At 41.5% G+C, this 13,002-nt stretch overlaps 2 protein-coding genes across 2 annotated transcripts in view; one reads left to right on the forward strand and one right to left on the reverse strand.

Annotated features, from left to right (window-relative positions):
• LOC141426936 (uncharacterized) lies at window positions 1-4,881 on the forward strand. Its single transcript, XM_074086215.1, has 4 exons — window positions 1-82; window positions 2,443-2,639; window positions 4,011-4,146; window positions 4,802-4,881. The coding sequence occupies exons 1-4, from the start codon at window positions 11-13 to the stop codon at window positions 4,862-4,864; spliced, it is 468 nt and encodes a 155-aa protein (XP_073942316.1). The 5' UTR covers window positions 1-10; the 3' UTR covers window positions 4,865-4,881.
• A 30-nt stretch (window positions 4,882-4,911) lies between these two features.
• The window catches only part of LOC141426139 (importin subunit alpha-3-like), a 13,773-nt gene continuing 5,682 nt past the window's right edge, over window positions 4,912-13,002 (reverse strand). The window contains exons 4-7 of the mRNA XM_074085000.1: window positions 10,474-10,759; window positions 9,641-9,913; window positions 9,036-9,212; window positions 4,912-7,745 (exon numbers count right to left, since the gene is read on the reverse strand). Of these exons, the coding sequence (XP_073941101.1) occupies window positions 7,653-7,745; window positions 9,036-9,212; window positions 9,641-9,913; window positions 10,474-10,759 (829 nt within the window). The 3' untranslated portion in view covers window positions 4,912-7,652. The remainder of the gene's footprint in view (window positions 7,746-9,035; window positions 9,213-9,640; window positions 9,914-10,473; window positions 10,760-13,002) is intronic.

Here is a 13,002-nt window from a genome sequence, read left to right on the forward strand (position 1 = left end):
CTCATTGAATATGCTATCGAGACGTGATAAACTGCTGATTCAGCCGTGGGAGGAGCGGCGGTTTCAGGATCACCGCGCCAAGGTAAGGAACCACACGCAGTTATAAGTTTTTAAGACTGCCCACTGCCCAGTGCCGCACGTGTGCGTTTGTTCAGTCAGCAAAGTTTATTGACTTAGTGGATGGTATTTTGCATTTGATTAGGGCTGCCATCCGTTCGGGTTTCCCCAGATTTGTCCTAGTTTAGAGGGCGTCCGGGGAACGTCCGGGCGGGGTTCCATTTGTAGTCTGGGTTTAAAAAAGACCAATGCAATTAGAATTTTTCGAAGAATTAATTTCCAGCAAGCTTTAAATCGTTTTATAAGGATCTTATTTGATTGGCCTATATTTTATTATACCTACTGACCAAGTTTAATAAAAACCTAAACCTGTTGACATGCCCGGGTTTTGGGCTCCAAAATCCGTGGTTTTCACGCGTCTTGTCCTGGTAGACAAATTTTAGAGATGGCAGCCCTACATTTGACTATTTTACTAAGACGTTTAGGTATATGGAATTGCTAATAAACAGATGATTATACAGTACCTACACAGATACTTAGCAATCCATACTAATATTATAAATGCGAAAGTGTGTTTTTGTGTGTTTGTCCGTCTTTCACGTCGAAACGGAGCGACGGATCGATGTGATTTTTGGCATAGAGATAGTTTATGGGTCAGAGAGTGACATAGGTTACTTTTTATCCCAGAAAAATGCACAGTTCCCGAGGAAACAGCGCGCGATAACAGAATTCCACGCGGGCGAAGCCTTGGGCAAAAGCTAGTTCCATATAATCGTCATAGTAAAATAGCAATCGTAAAAAATACATTTATTCATTTTTGTATTTCCTTTTTTTACAATAAAGAGTATAAATAAACAAACAATACCATCTACTGTCATTATTTTTCGTACTTGTCGATTTATTTTAATTAATTCTAACTGGGTTGAAATTTCTAATATGCGGTAACTTTTGAGAGAACCTCGCAAGCTGTAAGTGTGTATGAGGCTTGTAAAAAGATGAGATAACAAGAGTAAAAAATGTGTGCCCCCAAAGGCCAGAAGTTGGTACACCCGTGTAAATAGGACGTCTGGAATAACAAGTAAGCTACCACGATTTAATTTTCCCAAACTACTAAACTAATTCCTTACTAGGTACAGTCGGTGACCAAAAATATCGAAATATGAACTCTAACATAAAGCCTTAATAATAGAGCGCATGTTCCGATATTTTTGACTACCTTGGCCGCTCGGAAATAGCTTATTTTGACTGTACCTAAAATCCTTAGCTAAAATCTCAGCCGACTGCCAGTTTTAAAGGCTGAAGCACACGAAGCCGCAGGTAAAGCTTAGTTTACAATGAGGGCTTTCGCCTATTGGTTTTCACGGAGGCGAAATATCGCTAGATGGCGTTGGTATCGTGAGGTCCGTTTGACGTTTGCTTGCGATTGGCTCATTTAGTTATTTGGGTGGATCAACTATTTCTTGTTTGTTATTCTGTCCCGTCAGCGAGGGGACAAAAGTAGTACAGTTTAATAGAAGACATGTTATGTCACATTATACTAACATGCTTATTAGATGACTAATCATAAAAAGGGCTTAAAACTACCACACAAATGTATGTTTGGCATATTTTAATCCTATAAACTTACGGTTTAAAGAGTGACTCAGGAGACCGTAACTATAGCAACGAGTGACAAGAAAACGTTGATTGACCCATTTAACCAATCACGAGCAAACATCAAACGGATTTCACGATACTAACGCCATCTAGCGATATTTCGCCTCCGTGAAAACCCTCATTGATAAAGGTCATGGCCTACCAACTCCTACAAGCTATATTTAATACTAAAAACAGCAATAGATGGCACTACCATTAACATTTGTAAATTATAAAATGTGAATAAGCCGAATTAAGTAAAAATATTGAGACTAAAATAAAGACTAGCATATTTTATAAACACAACTTCACATCAACCTTAAATTTATTTCTATTAATTTGAAGATAAGAAACACCATAAATAATAAATTGAGAATACGAAAGTATAGGCTACATGTGGCAACATTTCAGCTTTGCCCGGCTATGAGGCTTTCGTAGTGTGACGGTAGATGGCGAATAACCGGAATGCGCCGCGTTTGCACACATTCGTCGAAACTATTTGAGAGAAACACGACGTAAATAAGATAGACATCATGCGTATCTCTACTCGTCTAGGCTCAGTTGGTGAGCTTGTTGTCATGTCAGTGTACCGCAGCGTCTCACTAGATGGCAATACGTATCGTATCGTGTTAATTGTGTTCTCACTAGTACCATCTATTGGAAAATCGAAGGAAAGAAAAATAGCCAGTTAAATAGCCAGTATTAGGGTGATACCATTTGCTTGTAATAGGTGGTGTCTCTGTTGTAAAGGTGGAGTGCGCGCTGCCGGCGATAGACGCGCGGGCGCCGGCGTCGCGCGCGCACGTCGCCGTCAAACTGAAGAAGTGGCAGCGCGAGGCCGAGCGTCGCCGCCGCGTCGCGGAGGACAACTACAGTCTGCTGCAGAGACTGCAAGCCATCATGCGCGGCAAGCGCCTCGACAACTGCTGGGACACGCCGCTGCCCAAGTAACTCATCATCAGGGCCGGATTTAGAGGGCTGGAGGCCTTGGGGCAACAAAGAAGTGGAGTCAAAGGAAAAGTACTTACTAGTCGGAATTTGATAAAAAAAAAACCGAAGTCTATTGTGGCGGGGGCCCCTCTTTTGTGGAGGCTCCGGGGCTGTAGTTCCGAATGCTCTCCCCTAAATCCGGCCCTGCTCATCATGAAATTTGTTCGGATTATATACCCCCCCCTATATCGCCTACGCATACACACATCTCACAGTTGGGTCCAGACTTCTCTCAGAATGACAGCTTAGGCCGTAGTTCCCCAACGGGTCCAGTGCGGATTAGGAACTTCACATACGCCTTTGAATTGCTTCGCAAGTTTACACACCTGTGGTAAATTTCGAAAAACTCAAGAGATTCGAGCCTTGTTTGAACTCACGATCCTTTGCTTGAGAGTCCATAGGTCAACCCAGTAGGCCACCACGGCTATAATAGCTATAGTCATATTTAATTTTAACTTTTAAAAATACGGTTTCTTGGCTTGAAAATTCAAAACAATGGCTTGTGTCGATTTGGGACATTTATACGAATATCGAGTAAACAAAACCTGTCCTCTCGCCAGCCTGGACTGAAGGGCTGGACGGATTTTAACACGTGGTATCAAATGATATTGTACCAGATAACTCACATCTTAAATCTAATTCTAAGGGCTAATTCGTTCCGTGTTCAGTACAACAATGCTTTCAGGGTGTTGATGGGGCTTCCACGGTTCTGCATCGGGGTCGTTTGCTGCAGCAAGTTTGCTTTTACACAATCCTGCGCAAGCGGTGCACATCCCTAGTGCGCAGGGGGGAGGGGAGCGCTAACGGCATCCTGAGGGCATTCGCAGATAGGTTTGATTGTCAGTATCTGAATCATTGTCATATGATTCACGTACTGACAAATAAGCCTATGTACTAGTAAAAGTGCTGAACTATTTTTTTTTCTTTATTTGTTTATGTTTCACTAACACTAGGGTAAGCATCGTACATTTAACTAACACCATGTACCATCAGCCAAATATGTGGTCTATCACCTTAAAGTTGATAATCGTTTGAATGTCATAAAACAATAATGCCAATAGACGTGTCTGTCAACATGAAAGTTCGACTTTAGTGACATATTCATTTGATAGGAATTTGTTTAAAAATTGATAGACCACTTATTTGGCTGATGGTACCTAACATATTTATAAGTAATACCAACAAATGATAATGATATGGATCCTAGTTATCTGAATAAATAAATTTAATTATTATTATTATTATTATTAGTAGCCCTCCCTCTAGGTAAGAGGTATCATTAGATTCGTCATAATTCTGAGGTTTATAATATGGTGCAATGTCCTCAGCTTCCGGCACAAGGTGGGCATGTTTTACTCGGCGGAGGCGCTGCGCGGGCGCGTGGCGGCGCGTGCGCTCACCGCGCAGCCAGCCGAAGACTCCTGCGCAGGGAACGTCAAGTGCTACGCCTGCTGCAACAAGCGGGTACGCTACTGTCATTAGCTTCGGGAATTCTACTTTTGGGGTTGAGTCGCCTAAGAGCCAAAGACACTAAATCCTTGCTTTTGTTTCTAGGTTTTTTTTTATGAGGTGCTTTCGGGAATCTGGGTCTAGTTTTCGGGAACTATTGTTTGTAGAGAGAACAATCTCTTAAAGAGGGGGAAAGCTGCTAGTGTCCAGCGAAATAAGTTTTCCAGAGTGGCGCTAAAGTCGCAAGCGTCTGAAATAATTTAGCAAATCAAATCTGCTAGAACTGCTGTGGGAAAATGTAGACGTTAATTGAATATTTGTGATGTGAAAGGCATTATCTAGTGATTTTACTGTTTATAGTTATATTTTCCTTTAAAATATATACCCTTGCGCCGCGTAGTATATTTCTCAGCTTTTATTACTTAACTAGTTGGTTCCCGCGGCTTCGCCCCGACGTAGTTTTTTTTTAATTTTCTAAATCTTCTGTTATAAGAACCTTCTCCTGGCAATAGCAAACACAACAAAAAAATAATTAGCGAAATCGGTCCACCCGTTCACGCGTGGTGCCGTTGACCAAGGGAAATAGGGATTCATTTTTTATATATTAAGATTTTTGACAACATTATCCTACTATCAGATCTCTTCACATCATGACATGTCCTTGTTGCAGAAAACCATGCTGCAGCTCAACAAAGTATACGGCGCGCGCACAGACTCGCTGCCTTCTATTTAACCCCCGACTGACTTTTGTATTGTGATCATACTCAATAAAACAACTAATAAATTGGACAGAATTTATTGATATAGATACAAATTGGCTCAATGTCAACTGAACATAATTTCATGGAGCCTACCCGGCACTGGATACGTTCAGAGTTAAAATTGAAACATAAATACTATGTTATATCAAAAGCGGTCGGTAAGCAGAATACGCTATGGTAAGCGCTCACGCGGCGCCTACGATTAAAGCTATCCGCTTAATGTTTGTCCATTAAATTATTGTAATACGAAATCGATAAAACAAGATGAAAAAATTCAAACAAATAGAGTTTCATCACAATAGAGTTATCACAACGAAGCCGTAGCACCGACGAGCTCGGCAGCCGATTATATTACTTTACAACGCGAATTATACAACGAATTACGGTGCTAAGGCCTTTTTGCTTGACCGACTCGTGAAGTCGCTTACTTATGTAGGCTTACAGCTAGCGGCGCCGCGCGGCCCCGCACCGGGTCCCGCGGCGCTCGTTACATCCGAGTACTTTACATGGCGACTAAATAAACATAAAACAACATTTAATAAAACCCCCGTTTAGTCTCGCGCCTCTCGTCTCTGTATAAGTCAATGCGCTGAGAAAAGCTCGTTTGTAATCACATTAAAATCACCGATTAATAATTAACTTCATATAAACAGCTGTCAAATATCACCGTCTATTACATTTAGTTCACAATAATTTACTTACGTCGAGTATATTGTTATCAAACGAACTTTTCTCCAGGCCGCCGCCCAAACAGGCGCAAGAGGGCTGCCATGAGTGACGCCGCGATGGACGGCGGCTAGCGTTCATAGCCTCACTTAAACCTCGCCTTAACAATACAATTCTCGGCTCAGAGATACACTTAGGTGGTGTATTAAGTCGGATTTCAATGCTGATCTCGTCCTCGGGTCATGTTTTTTACGCCAAAGTTTGGACTTGTCACACTTCCTGTTCCAAAGTGAGCTGGCTGGACCGCAGGACATCAAACGCATCCGGTGTGACGTCCTTAAAGATACATTTAGACTACAAAAATCGAGCACTGTATGCATTTGGGAGCGTTTAATAACGAAGAACATGATAGAGCAGTCGCGGCCAACCAGTCGATCGCGGCAAGACAGGAAAGTGAATATTAATTCAGAAATATATTTACGACAGATACTCGTTTTAGGATCGGTAGATCACGCGGTCTAGTCAGTGATCAAGTAGATTCTAGCCATAATTTATTTCATCTCTTGGCAGTTATAGTTGTCTTGTCTGTGCTCTTCACTGTTTTAGCGCAAATGAGAAACAAGAAAAAAGTTTAGGTATATTACATTAAACACCGTGCTCTGGCTGTTTTTTAAGTTCTAAAAAAGTTATCTGAGACGTAATTACTAATAATAAAACTAGTGTCTTTACCGCAGAACAGAATCAGCTTGAAAGCCGAACTGGGTAAGCATTGTACGCTACAATAAATCTTTGCTAGATGCATCAGTTTCAATCGAAACTTAGCTATAGCTAATCCATCACTGGCGCTATTTAATTAACAAACTATAATTCTTGGTGATGATTCTTATGACGTACGTCGCTCAACGCGTCTCTGTATCACTGGATTAGTCGTTGGAAGCACGGCGACAAGGTGAGTGGTCATGGAAATAAATACTATATTTCGCACAGTAACTTGTAGAAAGTATTATATCTGAGAAATCACGTATGATCGCGTGACTAAAGGCGCTTGTACCACTAGATTGGCAGTGCGTTCAAACAACGAACAGAAAGTTATATCCACGCTATAACTCAAGAAAAAACTGGGTAGGCTTAATCCGAATGGATTCTTTTTGTACAGACAGCGATTCAGTGAGCCTTTATGCAACTAACAGTAAAGAGACGCATTGAGCGATATATGAAGTTCACGCGTGCTGTTGTTGGTTTAATCAGCCGAGACAGCGCACACGTTAGAGCGAGACAACGCATTCCCTCGGCAGGTGCTTCACGTAAAACACCTGGGGTTAGTTTGTCAAAAGATACGGAACTTATCGTAACAACTTTTCAAAGAGCTCGTATGTTGTACACTGTGTCTTAACCCTTTAACCGCCATTGTCTGAATTATAAGACAAAAATTATCCAGCTCATTTCGCCGCAGTCTAAATGAAATTAAGACAAAATGTCATATAGTTTCGGTGTAGGTGGCGATACGTGCACGTACGAATGAAAACGTATTGGCGATTAAAAGGTAAGAAAACTTTCAGCTAATGGTTTAACCGACCGAACACCCAGATGATAGTTTTTGATTAGAACTTTTTATTTAAATATATAGTCACAGTAGTTTGACGCCGTAGTACACTTTGAATATTTCTGTATGGAGACATTTATTATCAACCACCATTAAAAAATCCTGAAAAATATACAGGGTTGTTCAGTCAAAGTAACCCAACCTGCTGACATATTCAGCATTAATTTCAAGACACTTTGTAGACAAAGTGAACTCTAAGGTCGGTTTCAGAATATCGTATTATTTGCGCGTATAAGCTCGTTTTTGGAAGCGCGTGTACGCGCGCACAAGTGCGATTTCGTTTTATTTTTAACGCGCGTTCGGCCCTAGCACGCGCGTAAGCGCCTATACCAAAAAACGTCCATACACCCGCAGAAGAAAACGCTAGTCTGAAACCGAGCTTTACCAAAACGGCGTTACATTACAAGCGTGCTAGTACACTCTTGATACCGCAGTGACAAGCCAGCCCGGGGCGGGGCGGGGGCGGGGGCGGGGGCGCGGGCTCGGGCGCGCTAGAAGTGGAAGCCGTCGTGCGCGCCGCCCGCCGCCGGGTCGAACTGGAAGCCGGCCTCCGCCGCCGCCGGGACCAGCGTCGCGTCCTCCTCCTGCAAAGGGCACTTCGTTTAAAAACTAGTCTGCACCATAGTAGCCTTTCCACACTCATAATATAGCCGAACCACCGCATAGAGATCCGCAATTCTCAATTTTTTTTTTTGGTAACAGAACACAATTTGAAAATTAAATATTTGCCGGAATCCTAAAATAGTCTAAACGGGTCTATATTCATTCGCATAAATTAATTGTCATAATTGAAATTGGCATAACGTTATTTCGCATTATTATTAATTCGGATTTTGTAAATGCGCATAATGTGGATTGGCATAACGATAAGTTGTCATAAATTTATTTAACATAACATTACTTTGCATAATTATAAAAGAGTATAAACATAAAATGATTATTTTAATGAAATTGTAAATTTTATTTGTCAAACAATAAATAAAGTGTTACATTAAGTGAAAAACTTTTGCTATACGTAAAATCCTTCTGAACCTAACCTAACCGAGTCTGTTTTGCCCTGAACAAGTTAATTCACTTGCTTGATAAAACTATGCGTTTTCAATTTATAACAGTTTAAGTCATAGTTAACAATGTTATGCATATTTCAATTAAGCGAATTCATTATTATGCTGAGTAAGTGTTATCCTTTTTTATAATTATGGAAGTTCGCTGTTATGCACAATTATTTATGCCAAATCTGTTATGCGAAATCATATTAGGACAATTAATGTTATGCGAAATAAGGGGCACCCAGTCTAAACAGCTAACTTAATGGTAGTTGCACTATGCAACTGCATAATACCATAATATTAAAATAAATAATTATGGTATACACACTTTAAGAAACGCTGCTATAGACGATATCAACTAGCACAGTCAATGACATAAATAAGTGATCACTTTTGTACCTTGTCGCTTTCAGTCGGTCGGTTCGGTACACAATTTCGTATGGCTTTTCAAACATAACGTTAAAATGACAACTGACAAGGTACAAAAGTGATCATTTATTTATGACGCTGCACTGTATATACTAGTTCTGATCAAAAGAGTGTAAACTATGTGTATTCAAATTTACAATAAAAATTCTGGTGTAAACACTGCTATCGGTTATTAAACCTTGATAGGAAAAAGATGTCAATGACCTTGCACAGGGTTAACAATCTGAGTAAATAGCGATCTTGCTACAATTTATAAAAAATATGGCCTTTGAACTACAAAAACGAATTGTACTCGAGCTTACGTCAATATTCAAGTTTTCGATTTGTTCCATGATCTGTGACATCAACACTTATTATTGAAAAAAAAAAAAAAACACACGGTGTCGTTCCACTTACCTCATCAGCGAAGTATTGCTCAATAATGTCGTAGGCCATCTTATAGATTTCGTTCTTCTCGTGACTCTGGAGCGCCTCGATGCGGTCGAGGCCGCCGCACTCCTCGATCAGGTTGGCCACGTCCATGGCCCCGTCGCCTGCCATCTTCAGCATGTTGCTGAGACCATCGAGCACCACCTGTCAAAAAGTTACTTTTTAATTTTTGATGTTTGGTAAAGGCATCATGCCCGCTCTATGTAAGAAGATCAAGGAGAGCTTGATTTGCATTATGTTCCTACAACTATTTTGGACAACACCAAATATAAATTAGGATACTTCTAATGAGACTTTCTGTGATACGCTAATTGGCGAGGTATCTTGAGGTCCGTGATACAACTTTGGTGTTAATTTGTCGTATGATATTATGGTATTTTCACATCAATAAACAAACAATCCGAGAGAACGTTAATAGAAACAATAGAGAATCGGAGAGGGAAAATTATTGGTCATCTAATAAGATGTCATATATGACATGACGAGTTCATAAATGTGATCTTAATGGGAAAAGTGGAAGAGAAGCGAAAAAGAGCGAGGCCTTTGGAATTAGGCTACACAATTCAACTCACATTGATAACTTGAGTATCCTTGCAGCTGAGCAGATTGCAGAAGGGCGGTATGACGCCGCTGGCGATGAGCGTCGCCACCTGTTCCTTGGTGCCGCTGATGCTGAGGTTGGAGACGGCCCAGGCAGCCTCCTTCTGCGTCTGGAACTCGCCCTTGCTGAGGTTCTCAATGATCTTGGGGAGGAGGCCCGCGTCGATGACCGCCTGGACCTGCCGCTTGTTGCCCGCCGTGATGTTAGAGAGGAACCATACTGCTTCTTTGCAGATTTTCTCTTTCTGAAATGCAACAAGAGCAGTGTTAAAAGTATTTGGTATCTCTTACTGAATATGTAATTTCATTCCATGAAACTGGCCTCTAATAAGTTTGGTAAATCCGATTTATGAATTCTTATGTTATTGGATTGTCATTTTTGAATCAATCGGTTCTACTTAGGCCCTTATAAAGACGAGGCGATGTGTCAACGACATTGGTTTACTGTTGTAATGAGCTTTGTGTCTGGCAACAACATACAATGTCACTGGGTCCTAAGTTCCTAAGAAAGCCTGTAATCTTTTTTTTACCATTCGAGCTGCTTTAGTAGGACACGTTGAAGGGCAAAATGACGAAACACAATACATAATGTCATTGATTCCTTTACATTTTCGCAGTAGCGGAGACAACTTCTTCACATTATCAGGTGTAATGAAGACGACAAAAAAGGGTGTTTTCATCAGCAGTAAGTTTCTTTGAAGAAAATCAATATTAGGCAAGAATAAACTTTTTTTTTCTATCCTTAACTATTGACTGTAGACTCGGGTAGTGCTTATTCCGGTATCAATATCAAGGCATCCCTTACCTGGTGCGACAGCAGAGCAGGGAAATGCGATAGTGCGTCGCAGTTAAGCACGACCTGTGTCTGGTCGTCGGTGCCGGTGACGATGTTGCCTACGGCCCGAAGTGCTGCCGTTTGCACTTTGACATCCTTGTGAGACAGCAGAGGGATCAGCTTCGGCACGATCCCGGACTCTATCACCATCTGGATCTGGTCGTTGCCACCGTCTGTGAGGTAGCTTATGGCCCATACTGTGTCTACTAGAACCTGGAATGAGTATTGTTTAAGTTTCACAACTTTTTGAAGTTTTCTATACAAAAAAATCTTTTATCTCTATTATGTTGTCCCTTAAACAAGTTATTTACCGTAAAACGGCGTGAGAAAGGATTGCGGCTGGAGTAGGGATAGAACTAATATTTTTTCATAACACTTGCTCGTAAATAGTGTCATAACATGCAGGCTACCTTGGTTGCAACCCCCCAAATAAAACCCTCCACCTTGATGTGCTTGTCATGAAACCCGTGGTCGGTAAATGAGTTTTTACGCGTACAAATTTTCTTGTCATGAAGCCCAAGGTCGGTCAATGAATCAATGTGCGTACTGATGGCGCTGCGCGCGCTGCAGGACCACATGCACACGCACGCTGCGGCGCATGCTGCGGGAGGGGGAGGGCAGCGCTGCCGAGAGCGCAGCCTAAGGTATCGCCAATATTTTGAATAATTATATATTTTTTTCTTTCATAAATATAAAAATTTACTCGCAAATGTGATGAAAAACATTGTATGTCGCACGGGCGGTACTAGAATTACGAACATCGACTCATTAAAGCCCTCAGTCTTCGACTTCGGGCTTCTAATAGACTCTCGTTCGTAATTCCTTATTTACCGCCCTTGAGACGCAATGTACTATTGTTTTCACTTAAAAATTCTGGCTCAGATTGCTCTAAAAGTAGTGCGAAATTCGGGTAGCAAAAATTTTGTAGGTATTATTGGGTGGGAGATTTAACAGATTACTGATCATAACGGTGAATGAATGAGTACATGTTAAAATCCTGTTGTCATTACACAACATGTTGTAACTGTGTGTGTAATCAAAATGGTTATCTATATGGTATATCTTTAGCCTCTTTATAAGGATAATTTCGAAAACCATCTGATCAGAAGAATAATTTTTCTTCCAACTTTGCTTTAATTTCATCATAAACGCACTAAATGCGGGACTTTTCTGCTCTAGAGCAGATAAAATGTATGAAAATCCTTTATTGCATTGTTTTAGTTTTTTTTTAAATTGCACAACCAAAGAGGTAACACAAGTATTTTTGCTATAAAATTAGCCTGCATAGTGTACAAAAATCTAGTGTTAGGTTGGTCAATCTGACGGTCTTATGAAATTTTGATAGATTGCATATTAAATATAATGACCCGGATAACTCACGTCTTAAATCGAGTTTAGCTCGACATGTTTCGGGCTAATCCGTAGCCCTTCGTCTTCGGAGCAACGCGACGCGCGCCGCCGCTCTGCTCGCGCGACTACCCGACGAAACTGACACCGGCACACAACTACCCGCGTTTTCATCATCATTACAACTGTCAAATGTAGGGTAGCACACAACACTAACAATATTCGCTCTGTAAAGGTACGTTCACACACACGATGACGCAGCACGAGTATTTAACACCGTTTTCCAACTCGGAGGTACCGTCCAACCACTATCCGGTTGAAATTCGGCCGACGACTAATCTCGATGGCTTCACGCACTTTCCGCGGAATGAAAAATTTCTCTCTCGCAAGTACAGATACCTTATCAAATCTGATATAGTGCGTCGAATCCGAGTTCATTGAGTGCTCGGCCACAGCAGACCCCTTGTCGTCCTGTTTCCTCATACTGCGTATGTGCTCCGATACCCTTGTGGAAACGTTTCGTCCAGTCTCTCCAATATAGCTCTTGCACAGGCACAGGGAATCATAATATACCCGGGGCCACTCAGGGGCTCCTTATCCTTCGGCGAACGTACCAACTGTCTGAAGCTGCATATGAGGACGGAAAATCGACTTGATGCTATATCTTCGGCGTAACAAGTGTCCGATTTTATCCGTCGACCCTTTTATAAACGGTAAATATACCGGAACCCTCTCAGCTCCCACCGGTCTATGACGAGTCGACACGCTCACCACACGGTTGCACTGCCTCCAGTTGTACCCATTGCTTTCCAAAACCCGTCTCACGTGACTCAGTTCACGATCCACAAATTTTGGATCACAAATATTCAAGGCTCGATTTATCAACGTTCTAGGCAAAGAAGACAAATGACAAGGATGGTGTGTGAATCTGCCCTCAAGTATCGATCCGTATGAGTTGGCTTACGATAAACTGTAGTTTCCAATTTACCACAGGGTCCCCGCATAACCAAAACATCTAAAAACGGCAACTGCCCATCATTCTCAATCTCCACCGTGAACTTAACCTTATCGTGCAAAGTGTTAAGGTAGTCCGAAAACTGCGACAAACTATCCCTGGACACAATCGCAAAAACGTCATCCACGTACCGCCAA

Source organism: Choristoneura fumiferana, chromosome 3, assembly GCF_025370935.1.
Source record: "Choristoneura fumiferana chromosome 3, NRCan_CFum_1, whole genome shotgun sequence".
Classification (NCBI taxonomy): domain Eukaryota; kingdom Metazoa; phylum Arthropoda; class Insecta; order Lepidoptera; family Tortricidae; genus Choristoneura; species Choristoneura fumiferana.

Bases quoted from the DNA above. Each gene is read 5' to 3' on its own strand.
- LOC141426936 (XM_074086215.1), top strand. From the start codon at position 11: ATGCTATCGAGACGTGATAAACTGCTGATTCAGCCGTGGGAGGAGCGG. The intron at 83-2,442 runs GTAAGGAACCAC...TCTGTTGTAAAG, and splicing joins TTCAGGATCACCGCGCCAAG to GTGGAGTGCGCGCTGCCGGC. The intron at 2,640-4,010 runs GTAACTCATCAT...CAATGTCCTCAG, and splicing joins TGGGACACGCCGCTGCCCAA to CTTCCGGCACAAGGTGGGCA.